This window comes from Diplotaxodon limnothrissa, linkage group LG14, assembly GCF_057381915.1.
Source record: "Diplotaxodon limnothrissa isolate DT_005_m linkage group LG14, D_limnothrissa_male_GT1.1, whole genome shotgun sequence".
Taxonomy (NCBI): Eukaryota; Metazoa; Chordata; class Actinopteri; order Cichliformes; family Cichlidae; genus Diplotaxodon; species Diplotaxodon limnothrissa.
Window position 1 is genome coordinate 32,624,981 of NC_140609.1, and position 17,135 is coordinate 32,642,115.

Genomic DNA, 17,135 nt, shown 5'->3' on the forward strand with positions numbered 1-17,135 from the left:
GTTAGGTAGCCTAGAGGCAGACTTTGTTGTTGCATATCAGATTGGGGGGGGGGGGGTTCATTCAGAGACAGAATGGCATTCATTCAATTGGTAAAAAGGGAGTGAAAAGAAGGGGAAAAAACTATTCAGAATCACAGGTCTCAAAACTGACTTGACATGATACTGTAGAGCAATGTCAAACAGACAGAAACCATTTGCCAACTACAAGGCAATATCTTTTAGAGCAAATGTAATTCATTTTTAATCATTTCAACTGATATTGAATTATTAACTTTTTATTTAATATTCAAAATTCAGTTGCTGCTGGACTCACTAAACTCTTCTTTCTAAAGAAACAGGGCTTTTACCATCTTTATGCTTGCTTCCAATAAAAAACAACTGTTGTGACCCTAATGTTAACTACATGCAGGAACACTGAGCTTGTTTGTGTGTCAGACCTACTGAAAGGAGAACACAGAGGTTTCATTCATATTCGCTAACACTTCTAAGAACGGTTACTGCAAGGGAAAACACTACTGAGAAAAGCCTGATGAATGGACATGTGAACCCCCTCTAAGTGATGGTGAGGCCACCGTGCCTGTGAGCTTGCCTCCAGTTACAGGGAATTGCAACTCAATACAACCAAGGGATCACAAAAGGTCCCACAAAAGGGAAAGAGAGCACTCGGAGAAGGAGTACTTTTCTTATGTTCATTTGGTACTTGGCTGGGAATAAAAGACATCCATAATAATATTGTGTAGTGGAGCATCTTCTTGTGCTTTTTGCATTGATTATCCAAGCCTCTGGAACTCCCCAGGAGGAAAGCAAAAACTATTCCTACAAAAGAAATTCCCTAATCTGGTGTTTTGATCATTTTTTGGGTGACTGCTAACAGCTGTCCCTTTAAACCAGGCAGTGATCCTCCGTGTCCTACAGATGGAGTCATTATCATCCTGAAAAAAAAAAACAAACACTCTGTAGAACCTATATGGACTTGTCACTTGTGTGCGCATGACAAAACAAGTGTAGTTTAAAGTTTTTTAATGCCACACACACACATACACATACAGGTTTTTTATATCATGGCGCCACCTTCTGGATTGAGGTTGCTCAAACTACTGTAGCATGATCGATGTTTCTTACTTTCCAGAGAGTTTATAAAACATTGCTGAGGATGTGAATGCCTTAGCACTTTGGAAATAACAGCCATTAGGCAATATCTTTTTCTTAAATTGTTAAAATCAATAAAAGTTTATTTTCCAATAGAACAATGTGATATCCTTAATTGTGTTCGTATTACTTGCTATTGTCAAATATCTGACCTTCTGGTTTAATAATACTATGAGTCCAGTACTGGTAAGTAAGAATTATTACTTGTCAATTATCCTTAGTCATTTGTGCCATTAGCAATCTGTTTACATAAAAAGCCTCAAACTCTGAATTACTCATAGATTAACTAGTATTGTGAACTTGATTGAAAAAGGTACATTTATTATTCAAGACTTAAAAAATGGACTACTGACTTGACAGTTTTGCAGATAATGATGGTTATCCTCCACAAGAGGTTAAGTCTCATTTGTGAAAAAGGCAAGTTGTTTGCAGACTGCTGTATTTAAACATCTGTCTAAAAGGGAAGTGTGATATAAAGAGAAGATTGTCAAGGTAAGTCAAATCAGGAACTTGGGAGAGCTTTGCAAACAGAGAACTGAGGCCGGTGACAGAGGATTAAGATCCACCACACATGGACATCTAGTGGCTCAGTACTAGGAAAGGAGCTACAACTGCCGCATTCCTAATACTGAACCACTAGATTTTAGAGTACTTCTTGCTTTCCACTGCTGACAGGCTTTATAGAGATTCTTATTTCCTTTTACAGCAAGACCTAGAAGCTTCCCACAGCGCCAAAACTATCAAATAGCTTGCTGACCGCATTATTGGGCTGCTAACAAACCTGAACCCAAGAGGAAGATGAGAAACACCCAACACAGAATTACAGATGGACTGAAGGGCCCTATTTGCATGTAATGAATATAGAATACATGGAAGTTTGGTAGTTTTTAGATATTGTGAGATGATTAAAATTAGGAGGAAAAAAAAACAAACTTGTTAAAAAAAAAAAAAAAAAAACGACCTTTATTGAAGACATTCTTGAATGTCGACAGCTGCATTTGATATTAGAGTGGTATTCAAAGAACAATAAAAAGACATTGGGACAGCACATAAAAAAATATTTTTCAAAATAAACAAAAATACACTAGCAACTCAGAAATCTCATTTTTGAGTTGGAACACCTAAGGACTAGTTACTTTCATACTTATTTGTAGTCCTCCTAGACTGTTACATAATATGGCAGGGATAAAGTACTACCACTAGAAAATTCCAAACGTAAGATATGTAGTGTTGACTTTACAAAAAAAACAAAAGAAAAAGAAAAGGAGAATAACACTGTACATCTTAAAAACATTAAATATACACATGATCTTGGTCAATCTGACTTCGGTTTTTCAAGATGGTGAATTGAGATATAAGGATATATGGCATAAACAAAACTGCAGGTCCCATCCCCAAGTGAGCTACTCATCATCATCATCCTCATCTTCCTCTTCTTCTTCTCCTTCCTCCTCTTCTTCTTCATTGTCATCATCATCATCATCAGCTGCAGCAGCTGGTCCTGAATCCACTTTTCCCTTTGTGCGGTAAGCAACAATATCCTGTAACAGAGAGATAGGCTCTTTTCCATGCTCCACAGACAATAACATTTTTCTATCAAATCAACAAGTTTAACTTCCATGTCATTTTGGATTATCACCTTGTCATATTTCTCCTTCAACTTGGCAGCCTTCTTCTCATATGGCTGCTTTTCTTCCGCAGATGAGCTGTTCCACATCTCTCCCAACTTCTTTGCTGTGTCCCCAATGGAAAGGCCTGGATTTTCACTTTTTATTTTTGGGCGAAAATCTGCACAGAAGAGGAAAAATGCAGACCTGTGGGGGGAAAAGAAGGAAATGGGAAAAAACCAAAAACGTTGCTCAAAATACCCCTATGGTCTGAAAGAAAATGAGAAAGTGTAGATTATGGCACATACGGTGGTCTCTTGGGGGCATTGGGGTCCTTGAATCGCTTCTTCTTCTGGCCCTTGGGAGGCACGTAATTCTTCATTTCCCGCTCATAACGCAACTTGTCTTGCTTGGCCATGTCTTCAAACTTGCCTTTCTCTTTTGGAGACATTGTCTTTGGAGAAACACAGCCAGTTTTAAACAATCTAAAAAATAAAATACTGAATTTAGAAAACTGAAAATAAAATCTAATATTATGAATAATTCCTTTTACCTTCCATCGCTCAGAGCATTTCTTGGAGAACTCTGAGAAGTTGACACTGGCATCAGGGTGTTTCTTCTTATGCTCCTCCCGGCACGTCTGCACAAAGTAGGCATATGAGGACATTTTGCCCCTCGGCTTCTTTGGATCCTTCCCCATTTTGGCTTACTAAATTTTAAGGAGAGAAAATACAGTTTTAAATTCAAAGTATACCAGCACTTTCATGCAATGTAAGTAATAGAATCTGAATGGCCCTCGCCAATAGTCTGCCTCCTACTCCATCAGTTCCTCACATCTATTGTTTAAACTGGGTGGTGGGAGGAGGGTGCCTGGGGTGACTGATGATCCATTGTATGAAGAGGCTAGCATTTATTAAAACTACAATCAGCTACACATTACTCTACTGGCGCGTTAGATCAAACGTTTACCTATACAAGCTAGTAAAAACAGTATAGTACTGCTTAATTTTAGCACTCCGACAATATAACGTGAAGCTAACCGGCTAAAGGTTCTACGTGAACACATTAGCGTCCACCTCATTTGATTGTTCATTAGCTTTTAGCCATCTTGCTTTGTGTCCTCTTGCTATCAGCGTTAGCCTTCAAGCTAGGCTAGCATGTCACGGTGCTCATCTCGGGAGACGATTATGAAAATGGCTGATTAGACTGCTAACAATGGCTAGCTGCCCGTTTTTCAAACACCCCTTACGTCCTTCAGAACAAATTTGCCTGTTACTGTTGTCACCTGTCTAAACGCTAAATATTATTCGACTAAAAGTTTAGTGAAAGTCGTACTAATGCCGGAGAATGATGCTCTGCCTGTATCACCGTACTCCGGTTGCCTCAGCACCAGTCAACGGTATTAACCTACATTCAACAGCCAGCTAGTGCTAGCCTTTATGGTAGCATCCAGCCACCTTTAGCACGCACCACAGCAGCGGACGTTACGTTAAGCGAAGTGTGGCAGACAGTTAACTCGACCATCAGGGCTCTTGTCCTTTAACCCAATGGCCACTTTATTTTAGTTATTACTCATGGCCGTGGTGAATGTCACTGTACGGTAACTACTTAGCCAAGTTAGCAAGATAACGTTAAACACCAGGAGCGTGATACTGAGTTAGCATCCCATTCAGCTCAGCCATGCAACCAACTACGTACAACGTTAATGTATACTGTGCAAAGCATATCCCAGAGTATCGTTTCATTCATAAGAGCCGCACACTATTCGCTTTGTTTAAGATTACGTTTATAGTGCTTACCCCTACAGCGCTATATGAGGCCAGCCGCACGTCGGTACGTCTCAAACAATGGGACGAAAAGCACCGTCAGTGCGCGGTCTTTCGGCTGCGAGAATCCGTCTGTGTTTATTCTGTGTGTTGGGCACCGGCTGTCGGACATTGGCTGCCGCCAACTCCTTGGAGTATCTTATTGGACACGCGCTGTCAGTCCTGCTTGTTGAACGGTTGGTTGTTCAAAACACGGCGGTGTGATGGCGCTCGGCTTGAATGCCAGTGAGTTTAACTGCAGGGAAACACAAACGGAAAGAAATGCAGAGCCCATTAGTAAAAAACAAAAAGGAAAGACTAGCAATTTGAAGTTACTCCTAAGCTTACCTTAAAGGAGCATTATCAGCGAATCATATCGTTTACGTAACACACTGCTTTGAGAAAGTGTGTTTGTCCCCGTTCTGATTTATTTATTGTCTATTTTACCACATGTACATGTTAAAGCAAGTTTTAATATTAGACAAGAATAAATTAAAAAAAATTTAAATGATAGTTTCATTTATCCAGCGAAATATTAATTATTATTAAATATTAATGAATTAGGTATGATTTAACACATTTTTTGAAAAGCGGAGTTCAATTTCACTGGCTATGGAAAGCACTTAATTAGGTTTTGACAAAATGAAGTGGTCTTTAGTGATGTGCGATTCCACTGATTTCTTTTCCGATCCGATACCAAGTAAAATCCAGGGTGGTATCGAAGATACTGATCCGATACCAATACTTTGTACGAAAACTTAATGTTTCATTGTATTTCATAATACAATATATAATTGTATTATGTAATTGTAATAATAATATAATAATATAGCTTCATAATGATTACAGAACATTAGACTACTTGTTCTTATTGCTTAATAATGCAGAATTATCATATAGAAATAAAAAAAAACTTGAAGTTGTGCTCTATTTGAGCATGTTGCCTGCCTGCAACACTAAAGGACTCCGCGAGATACGTCTGTCTCGCCCTATCAGCACCTGTCCCTCTCCTCCTCTTCAGTTCACCTCAACATAAGCTCATCATATTCTGTGATATGATTTACTCTGAGGTGTTTGACGAGGTTAGTGGTGTTGCCACAACACCTCACTGTCTTGCCACATGTATCGCAAACCGCGTCTTGGCTGTTTGTGGATGTAAAATACGTCCACACATGACTCCGTTAACACTCTGCCATTGTTGTGAGTGCGTACGCCAAGGGGCTGCCACACATTTATACAGGGTGGGCCATTTATATGGATACAACGTAATAAAATGGGAATTGATTGATTGATTGATTGATTGAATCTTTATTTTGAACATGTTGAAAAAGTATAAAAAAAAATAGAATTAAAAGAGACAAATGAACAAAGCAAACAAAAGGAAAACGAGCAACCACAACTCCAAATAACGTCCATGTTCAAAAAGGAGCAGGAAGAAGCATAAGCTTATTTAATCCCACCCCTTTTCCACTATCTAGTATCAATAGACTACAGAAATACCTCCTTGTAATTACATTATATGTTATGTGTAATTTTTTTTTTTTTTTTAATATATACACATATATGTTTCTATCTATCCATACCTACGTATATACACACATACGCACATATACACATTTTCAATAACCCCATTAACACCTGAAGGATACACAACCTACAATTACATATATATATATATATATACATACATACATATACACATACATATATACCCATACCAACAAACCCGTGCATGCGCACACACATGAAAATATTAGACAAGAACACCCTATCAAATCTCTACCTTTTCCCTGTACCCTGTAAAAACCATATCCTTAAACCGCTTTTTAAACTGCGCCATGCTTGGACATTGCTTCATATCTTTACTTAGTCTGTTCCACAGCTTCACTCCACACACAGAGACGCAAAAACTTTTTAATGTTGTATGGATACGAGGATGTTTTAAATTTAATTCCCCCCTCAAATTGTATCCCCGTTCCCTTTTAGAAAACATTTTTAGAATATTGTCAGGAAGCAGGTTATTTATTGCTTTATATATAATTTGTGCTGTGAGAAAATGAACCAGATCTGTGAATTTTAGAATTTTTGATTTTAAGAATAGTGGATTTGTATGATCTCTGTAACCAGTTTTATGGATTATCCTTATGGCCCTTTTTTGTAATATAAAGATTGATGATAGCGAACATTTGTAAGTATTGCCCCAAACCTCTGCACAGTAATTCAAATACGGTGCAATCAGGGAACAATAGAGAATGTGGAGTGATTTGTGGTCCAGAATGTGTTTTACTTTACTCAAGATTGAGACACTTCTTGAAATTTTGTTATGTATATGATTTATATGAGACTTCCAGTTTAATTTATCATCTATAATCACACCAAGAAACTTATGTTCAAGTACTCTTTCAATTTCCACACCATCTACATGAATCTGCACTTGTGCATTTCTAAGGGAATTCCCAAATAAGATAATTTTAGTTTTACTTAGATTTAGCGATAGTTTGTTCCTGTTAAACCATTTTTTAATTTTGCACATTTCTGAAGTAATTGTATCCAGCAGCTCCTTTAGATTCCCCCCAGAACAAAAAATATTTGTGTCATCTGCAAATAATACAAATTTTAATATATCAGATGCCTTACAAATATCATTTATATAAATAATAAATAATTTTGGACCCAGTACAGAGCCTTGTGGAACACCACAAGCAATGTCCAAGCATGATGAGGAATGGACACCCAGCTTCACAAATTGTTTCCGGTCACTTAAATAATTTTTCACCCATTGCAGTACAACCCCCCTAATCCCATACCGTTCCAGTTTATTAATTAATATGTCATGATTGATTGTGTCGAATGCTTTCTTGAGATCCAGAAATACTCCAGCTGCATACTGTTTCTGATCTATAGCATTCGTAATCTCCTCAATTGATTCGATTAATGCCAGAGATGTTGATCTTTTTGATCTGAATCCATATTGACTGTCAGAGAGTAATTTATATTTATCTAAGAATTTGTCTAATCGTTTATTAAACAGGTTTTCTAGGATTTTGGAGAATTGTGGTAGTAAAGAAACAGGCCTGTAATTTGTGAAGTGGCGTCTATCCCCGGTTTTATACAGCGGCACAACTTTAGCTATTTTCATTTTGTTTGGCACTTTTCCCGTCTGAAATGATAAGTTGCAAATATATGTTAGAGGTCCTACAATTCCTTCAATGACCTTCTTGACGATTTTCATGTCAATATCATTACAATCAGTGGATGTTTTATATTTACACATGTGTACAATGTCAATTATTTCTTTTTCCTCCACTGATGTGAGGAACATTGAGTTAGGGTTCCTATCAATCAGGTTTTCACTACATTCTACTGATGGCAGTGACTCAGGAATTTGTTCTGCCAGTTTTGGTCCAATATTTACAAAATAATGATTAAAGCTGTTGACCTTATCAGCAGTGTTTTCCATAATATTGCCATTATCGATAAAGTATTGTGGATAACTTTGTTGTCCAGAATTATTTTTAATGATACCGTTTAAAACATCCCATATTCCTTTCATATTATGTTTATTGTTGTTCAATATTTTACTATAATACTCCTTTCTACATACATGTATAATATTGGTTGGTGATATTAAAGTCCTGTTTGTGGCACATTAGTATATGTGAGGGGGCAAACTCCTCAAGATTGGTGGTGACCATGGTGGCCATTTAGAAGTCAGCCATCTTAGATACAACTTTTGTTTTTTCAATAGGAAGAGGGCCATGTGACACATCAGACTTATTGGTAATGTCACAAGAAAAACAATGGTGTGCTTGGTTTCAACGTAACTTTATTCTTTCATGAGTTATTTACAAGTTTCTGACCACTTATAAAATGTGTTCAATGTGCTGCCCATTGTGTTGGATTGTCAATGCAACCCTCTTCTCCCACTCATCACACACTGATAGCAACACCGAAGGAGAAATGCCAGCACAGGTATCCAGTATCCGTAGTTTTAGGTGCTGCACATCTCGTATCTTCACACCATAGACAATTGCCTTCAGATGACTCCAAAGATAAAAGTCTAAGGGGGTCAGATCGGGAGACCTTGGGGGCCATTCAACTGGCCTACGACGACCAATCCACTTTTCAGGAAACTTCATCTAGGAATGCTCGGACCTGGCACCCATAATGTGGTGGTGCACCATCTTGCTGGAAAAACTCAGGGAACGTGCCAGCTTCAGTGCATAAAGAGGGAAACACATCATCATGTAACATGTAGTATCATGTACAGCCGTGTTTCACATATGACTATGAAGGGCGTAAGAGGAAGTAGTTCCTTCCAATTTAGACGATCCAAATGATATAGTTTCTTTCTACTGTGTTCCTTTTAATGATAAACTACAAATTTACCCCAAAGTACTAAAATATCGATATTTTAATATGAGAATCGATTCTACAACATAACTTACTGGTATCAGAAGAATCGATATTTCAGTATCGATCCGCACACCACTAGTGGTCTTAAAGATCTCAAAAAGCACATCATGCAACAACTTTGTACAGGAAACCTTCCCAGGATTTTCCAGCCTACTAAAATGACTCAAAAGAGTGGATTAACAACTCGTCCATGAGGTCATAAAAGAACCCAGAGCAATATCTAAAAAAAACTCGCAGTCTCACTTCCCTCAGTTATCCTGCATTTCAGATTAAGTCGGAATTTCCAAGTTCCCAGTTGCAATTGTTATATTTATTTCAGTTCAATTAATTAACTTTTTATTTTTGGGCGAAAATCTGCACAGAAGAGGAAAAATGCAGACCTGTGGGGGGAAAATATGACAAGGTGATAATCATTTTGGATTATCACCTTGTCATATTTCTCCTTCAACTTGGCAGCCTTCTTCTCATATGGCTGCTTTTCTTCCGCAGATGAGCTGTTCCACATCTCTCCCAACTTCTTTGCTGTGTCCCCAATGGAAAGGCCTGGATTTTCACTTTTTATTTTTGGGCGAAAATCTGCACAGAAGAGGAAAAATGCAGACCTGTGGGGGGAAAAGAAGGAAACGGAAAAAAACCAAAAACGTTGCCGTTTAATTGCTCAAAATACCCCTACAGTCTGAAAGAAAATGAGAAAGTGTAGATTATGGCACATACGGTGGTCTCTTGGGGGCATTGGGGTCCTTGAATCGCTTCTTCTTCTGGCCCTTGGGAGGCACGTAATTCTTCATTTCCCGCTCATAACGCAACTTGTCTTGCTTGGCCATGTCTTCAAACTTGCCTTTCTCTTTTGGAGACATTGTCTTTGGAGAAACACAGCCAATTTTAAACAATCTAAAAAATTAAATACTGAATTTAGAAAAAAAATATTTAATTACAACAACAGTTGCCTTAAGATGTTTTTTTTGTTGGTCTGGAATGTCCCTTCGACTCCAATTTTCTTTTCTGAAAGTACCAGCTCCACCAACCTGCAGCTGTGCATAATACAAATACAGCATATTACAAAAAGCAAGTATTATGCTGTATTGTTTGCGACACAGGAATGGCTCTTCCTTGTTGAGAAGCAAATCAAATCCTGTTTTTCTTTATATTTATTTTAACTCGGGAGTAACAGCCCTCCTGAGTTCTGTCACCCAACGTATGAGGTAACTGGAATGTGCCAATAAGGTCAGTGTTCATAATTCAACAATAAGAAAGAGACTGGGGAAAAAGTAGCATCCATGGGTGAGTTTACTGCTGATCAACAAGAATACATAGGCTTGTCTTGCATTTGCCAAAAAACATCCTCCAAAGAACATCCCAAAACTTTTGAGAAAATATTCTGTGGACTGATGGGACATAAGTACAACTTTTTGGAAGCCTTGCATTAAACTAGCATAGCATTTCATAAAAAGGACATCATACCAGCAGTCAGACATGGTGGTGCTAGTGTGATGATTTCAGGATGCTATACTGCTTCAGGTTCTTGTCGAAACTGATGGAACCATGAATTCTGCTTTCTATCAGAAAATCCTGAAGAATAATATCCGGCCATCAGTTTGTGACCCAAAGCTGTGAAGTACAGTTTGGTTATGCACAAGACTAAGTCTCTGAATGTCTCAAAAAATAATAAATAAAAGGATGGTTTTAGAGCGGCCCACTCAGAGACCGAGGTTAAATCCAATTGAAATGCTTTTGCATGGCCTTAAACAGGTCATTCATGTTTTAAAATCCTTCACTGGGCCTAAATTAAAACAATCCCAAGACTCATTGCCAGTTATCACAAATGCTTGATTGTATATACTATAGTCATTGCTGCCAAAAGTGGTCAAACTAGTTATTAGGTTTAGGAAGCACTCACTTTTAAGTTAGGGAATGTGGTGTTATCATTTTTAGCAGCAGCAAAAGTAATAATAGCAAAGCTTTGAGGTGACTTCTAATAGTAAAAACTTCTGAAGTCCATTTTTTGTGTGGACAAGGATGGATGAACAAAGCCAAAATGTTAAATGTTTACCTCCTGCAACTATGAAATATCTTATTTTATGTCATGTACTATTTTTAGAAAAAACAAATCATGATATTATCTAAAGTTTAGTTTATACAGTTAAAAGATGTGTAATACAGTTGAAAGAAGTGCAGTACAGAAGAATTGCCCATTTCTCTTTTAATGTTTTTTATTTATAAAATGTTCAGGAACTATTAAATCTATTGCTGTAAGTTATTTCTCTTTGAATTGTTGATGAGTTGAATATTGATTACCGAAAAATATACCCAAATGTACTTAGTTACTACCCACTATCACCAGTAACAGACATATAAGGCGCCTGTAACAATGCTAAATTTTTAATTCAACATCTCCCCTGCTGTGCTTCTGTTTAAATGTTGTAGGTCTCCATAACCACAGTGCATACTACATCCTGCTTGGATCAGCTTTGACACTGTGTAGATAAAGCTTGTGTACGTATAATGCTCTAATTTTAATACTCACAGGAATTGTCAGCATATGCTTTTCATCAGGATACCAATGAAGTAACTTTTCATCTAAAAATTAAATGGATTTAAGTACACTGAAATCAGCTATAAGAGGAGATGCTAGAACAAACCACCAGTCACCAATGGCAACGCAAGGTAATGTTAAACCAAGGATAGGTAAACACAAAAAGAAACCCAGTATGGAACTTAAAATGTTTTCTTGCATTTATTTTGCATGTTATTGTAACATCAAAAGGTTTTGTTTAATTAACGTACATGTTATACCAGTTTTGTGTTTTTTAAACTTACTTATCTGCTTTTTTATGTTTTGTTTTTTCTTGTTTTAAAATGTTTAGTTTTTATTATTTTGGGGTGTTATTTTTAGTTGTTTGTGGTTGTAATATGAGTATTTGTCAGATTATAAGATTTGAGAAGTTAGGAATTGTTTTGCCCACTATCACCTATAGCAGACATATGCAATGTTCCCTCTAAACTGCATGCGTGCGCAATTGCGCACTGATGGCACGGTCCCTGCGCAGAAAAAATCTGCGTTGCGCACAAAAAAAAAATCTAACCTGAATTGAAATTAAAATTAAAACTTTGACAATTCTGTTTTGAAGTGTTAGTCAATAAGTGACTGGCGGCTCCAGTATGGGATTAGAACGATGCCACCTTATCCCATAGTCCAGCCAATCACGCAATTCACATTCACGTAAATGCACAGCTAATCAACGTCGTTGATAGGCTATGACAGCGTCCTTATGTGCCGACACCGGTGTTTTAGCTAGAAAAGCGGCGCCGCGTGGCTGTTGTGGAGTGAAGCCACATTAATGACAACGTGTACAACCATTGGAGATGTGAGCAGGACAGAAGGAACAATTGACGGAAAAAGTGTGGACTTTATACCAGTTTTTAAATTGTGTTGATAGGCCACGTAAAACCAGAGTTATGATAAAAATATATGCAATGTTTGGTTTTCTTCTGGATTACTATCGTTGTTTATATTTACTGCGGGAAGGAACGGTAAAAACATATAAGGAAAACGCTTGAAAGCACTCCAGGAAGTTTTAGGAGTGACGGCGGTTTTGAAATGCCAGAGATTTGCAACGTTTAGAGCAAATTTTGTGTAGTTAGTGTGTAGTGTAGTCAATAGTTTTGTTGTGTGCGTCAGAACAATGAGGCGACTGCTGAATGTTACAGGTGTTACAGCAGTGATACATCTCCTGTTGTCAGGCCTGCAGGTATCAGGCTTTTGATGTTCTCCTTTATCTCACAGTGGACAGAAATGATTTTTTGGAGTAGCACAAATAATTTGTGTGGCATCAAATTTGATGCAGAACAGCTGGTTGTTCTGTAAATATTTTGAAATGTTTATTTAAAAAACGCCTTGGCAGCATTTTTAGGTAAACAGCTGCAAAAAACTTTGTTGTTTGCAAAACTCAGTAACTTTTTAAAGAAGTAACTATATAATTAATTACCCAACATTGGTCTTTGTATACTTTATTTTGCAGACAGAGAGTTACAGGACTCTCTCCCAGACCACAGACTCATAGTCCGCTTTATTAAAAAAAAAAAAAAAAAGAAAGTTTTGTTTTCAAAATTGGAGTTCAAGTTATTTTTACTTCCAATAGTGTTAACATACTACACAGGTCATGAACAAGATGTTTTTATATTTTCATTGTAAGTGGGATAAAGCAGTTAAAAGGAGTCTAACATAAATGTAAATGCTGTAATTTGATTATTTTAATAAACCATGTAACTTGGATGGATTCGATGCTGGCGTGACCACAGTGCACACGTCTACTGTTGCTCACAGTGGTCCAAGGGACCGCTCAGGGAGTTTGTGCGTTCGCTCAGACATATGAGAAATTAGAGAGAACATTGCATATAAGGCACCTTATATGTCTGTTACTATATACACTGAACAAAAATATAAACGCAACACTTTTGTTTTTGCTCCCATTCCCCATGGGATGGACGTAGAGACCTAAAATTCATTCCAGATACACAATATAACCATCCCTCCCAAACAGTGGTCACAAATCAGTCCAAATGTGTGGTAGTGGGCACATCTGCTATATTGAAATAATCCATCCCACCTCACAGGTGTGCCACATCAGGATGCTGATCTGACATCATGAGTAGTGCACAGGTGTACCTCAGACTGCCCACAACAAAAGGCCACCCTGGAATATGCAGTTTTGTCTCACAGCAAAATGCCACAGATGCCACAAGCAATGAGGGAGCGTGCAATTGGCATGCTGACAGCAGGAATGTCAACCAGATCTGTCGCCCGTGCATTGAATGTTCATTTCTCAACCATAAGCCGTCTCCACAGGCGTTTCCGAGAATATGGCAGCACATCCAACCGGCCTCACAACCGCAGACCTCGTGTAACCACACCAGCCCAGGACCTCCACATCCAGCAGGTTCACCTCCAAGATCGTCTGAGACCAGCCACCCAGACAGCTGCTGGAACAATTGGTTTGCACAACCAAACAATTTCTGCACAAACTGTCAGAAACCGTCTCAGGGATGCTCAACTGCATGCCCGTCGTCCTCATCGGGGTCTTGACCTGACTCCAGCTCGTCGCCGTAACAGACTTGTGTGGGCAAATGCTCACATTCGATGGCGTCTGGCACGTTGGAGAGGTGTGCGCTTCACGGATGAATCATGGTTCACATTGTTCAGGGCAGATGGCAGCTGAGAATGTCCCAGTTCTTGCATGGCCAGCATACTCACCGGACATGTCACCCATTGAGCATGTTCGGGATGTGCTTGACCGGCGTGTACGACAGCATGTACCAGTTCCCACGAATATCCAACAACCTCGCACAGCCATTGAAGTGGAGTGGACCAACATTCCACAGGCCACAATTGACAATCTGATAGACTCCATGCGACGATGTGTTGCACTGCATGAGGCAAATGGTGGTCACACCAGATACTGACCGGTTCTGGGTCCCCAGACCCCCAATAGCGCAAAAAACTGCACATTCCAGGGTGGCCTTTTGTTGTGGGCAGTCTGAGGTACACCTGTGCACTACTCATGATGTCAGATCAGCATCCTGATGTGGCACACCTGTGAGGTGGGATGGATTATCTCAATATAGCAGATGTGCCCACTACCACACATTTGGACTGATTTGTGACCACTGTTTGGGAGGGATGGTTATATTGTGTATCTGGAATGAATTTTAGGTCTCTATGTCCATCCCATGGGGAATGGGAGCAAAAACAAAAGTGTTGCGTTTATATTTTTGTTCAGTGTATATAAGGCACCTCTAACAAATCCTTATAATACAAGCACATGCACCACAGTCACAATATCCCATTTTATACTCTCTTATTAAAAAGATGCACCAATTACTACTCATGTTTTACGTGGCAATTTTGACCAAATTGACTAACAGTAAATTTTCCAGTATGCTTTTGTTTTATGTGATTTTTGTCCAAGTCCATGTTAATATTTCAAGCAAAATCTGGATAATATTAAAATTACAGAGAACAACAGAACTTAGAAGTACAGATTCATTTTTTAGTACAAGTCTACATTTTAATGGATCAAAAAGTAACATTTATTTTAAGCACAGTTACATTACAGAGGTATACAGTAGCCTTTGTTATACTGTCGTTACTATGTAGATCAAAAAGTTTAATTTGAACTCAGCTTTAGATGTGCCATGTCTACAGTGATTGAAATACTTAAAAAAGTAGTTACAGTATAGTAGTATTTTTTCCAGGGGGGAAACAGTGGTGGGATCCATATGAAACAACTCACAAAAGGCAATTCGTCTACCAGCCAAGTTCAGCTGCAGATATTTTCCTGTAAGTAAAATCATGGACTTATGAGGCTCTAAATAAGCATACACATTATGCATGGTTGTGTGTGTAATTATGTGTCTGTGCTGGTACTTATGTAGGAAGCCCCTGTCAACGTCATTGATAGACTCATATTCACAGTCTGGACCTTTTGGTTCAAGTATATACAGTAAGGACTTTAGCTGGAAGCCTGCCTGTAAACCTGAATGCATTCGTACAGGAACAGCCTCAGAGCAGAGGAGAAATAACCCGCATCCCAGCAAGGTTGGCACCAACCCTCAGTTTTTACATTTATAGTGAAATGGCATGCTTGACCTTTCACAGTGTATTGTAACCTTTAAATTAAGCTATTTTCCCCCAAGTCTTTCATGATGTGGAGGCTGCCAAGGGATGTTGCAAGAAACTCTGACCATATTGCATTCCCTTTGAAATGCCTCCCTTCTGAGGGTGAGATCCGTAAGGCCCTAACCGCACAGTACCTCTCCACTTACAAATGTGACTTCATGGGTACACCTCAAGGTACACAATTTTCAGTCAATCTCATGTACGAGAACTTGTCAGAATGGCTGACTACATCTGTGCACACACATCCAGATGTCATAACATTTCATGACATTTCTCTCTACAGTTCATTTTCCATTTGCCATTTTCATTTTGTCATGGTATTTTCTTCTTGACAGAGTACAATGACACTGAAAAAGCAGCCAGATGGTTTGCACCTATGCACAACAGGCACCGCATATCACTCTCTACTGACACTGTGATGAGGGCCAATTATCGCCAGCCAAACCAAAAATCTGAACTCATGGTCAGTGTTTCTCACTGTTGCAAAACAGATCCAAATGTGACCTGCCCCGGTATAGGTACTGTCTACTCAAAAACTATAGAAGATACATGTAAACAGCAGCTCTGGTGATTTGCAGTGTATTAGATGATGATTGTCTATGTTACAGTTCCCACTGTTGTACCAAGAAACTTGCAGATTCAGAAGAATCGTGCTAATGTAACAACCTATGACCATTTTTTCGGAAAGCCAGTCAATACTGTCACATCTGTGATGAAGTCTCTGACACCCCAGGAGCTGGAGCAGTTACACAGAATTTTACCTAAAAGGGGTTAGCACCAGTTTATTTTATTTATTTATTTATTTATTTATTTTGATGTTTTAGCTTTATAACAGATTGTTCAGTGATTGTGGTTTGACAGATGTGCTTATGTTGGTTTTTATCTTTTGGCTTTACAGAGCAGGAGGCTCTAAAAGTGGTTTTGAGTAAAGATGTCTGTCCAAACAATAAGGAGAAAGTCAATAAACTTCCAGCAGCTGTGCGTAACTCAGACTCGCCAGAGTGGAGATCAAGCTGGCCAGGACCTCACTGAATTTCATCATTTTATATTAGCTGTTTGTGTTTTTATGTAATCTCAGTTCAGTCTGTAAAATCAGCACAATAATATTATGAATTAAACATGAAAGAATTCATTTTTGCTGATTTAGTTTTTGTGTGCGTGATATTGTGACCTAACGTCTGTGCCCAATAATCAAATGTTCTCGTGCTTCTCTTAGTTTTATATAAAATATATTCCCCAATCGGACTTAACTCAATTCTTATACAGCTTGATAACAATAAAAGAAAAATGCTTAACCTTTGTTGACACATATTAGCAACTGTAGGTTTGCAATGTAAATTAAATGAAGTGAAAGTTAAAATGTGGCACAGTAGTTTAAAATACAGAACAATATCTCAATAGCTTATTTCTATCCATTTGCAATGTTTACATGGTCACAGCCCTGATTCTTTGCAAGCACTGGGTCTTGTTTTAAGCTGTGTA

At 38.3% G+C, this 17,135-nt stretch overlaps 3 protein-coding genes across 3 annotated transcripts; 1 reads left to right on the forward strand and 2 right to left on the reverse strand.

Moving 5' to 3' along the window:
• Positions 1-2,115: 2,115 nt before the first annotated feature.
• hmgb1b (high mobility group box 1b) lies at positions 2,116-4,639 on the reverse strand. The gene is made up of 5 exons (XM_085371720.1): positions 4,556-4,639; positions 3,310-3,465; positions 3,065-3,210; positions 2,789-2,963; positions 2,116-2,690 (listed from the first exon to the last, which is right to left on the reverse strand). Exons 2-5 carry the CDS (start codon positions 3,454-3,456, stop codon positions 2,553-2,555), a joined length of 606 nt encoding a protein of 201 aa, XP_085227846.1. The 5' UTR covers positions 3,457-3,465; positions 4,556-4,639; the 3' UTR covers positions 2,116-2,552.
• Positions 4,640-4,721: 82 nt separating this feature from the next.
• On the reverse strand, positions 4,722-9,834 carry LOC146619198 (high mobility group protein B1-like). The gene is made up of 3 exons (XM_085370205.1): positions 9,692-9,834; positions 9,378-9,579; positions 4,722-4,817 (listed from the first exon to the last, which is right to left on the reverse strand). The coding sequence occupies exons 1-3, from the start codon at positions 9,832-9,834 to the stop codon at positions 4,722-4,724; spliced, it is 441 nt and encodes a 146-aa protein (XP_085226331.1).
• A 1,731-nt stretch (positions 9,835-11,565) lies between these two features.
• On the forward strand, positions 11,566-16,685 carry tex26 (testis expressed 26). Its single transcript, XM_085370206.1, has 7 exons — positions 11,566-11,641; positions 15,230-15,314; positions 15,410-15,572; positions 15,671-15,827; positions 15,989-16,171; positions 16,262-16,423; positions 16,552-16,685. The coding sequence occupies exons 1-7, from the start codon at positions 11,566-11,568 to the stop codon at positions 16,683-16,685; spliced, it is 960 nt and encodes a 319-aa protein (XP_085226332.1).
• The last annotated feature ends 450 nt before the right edge of the window (positions 16,686-17,135 follow it).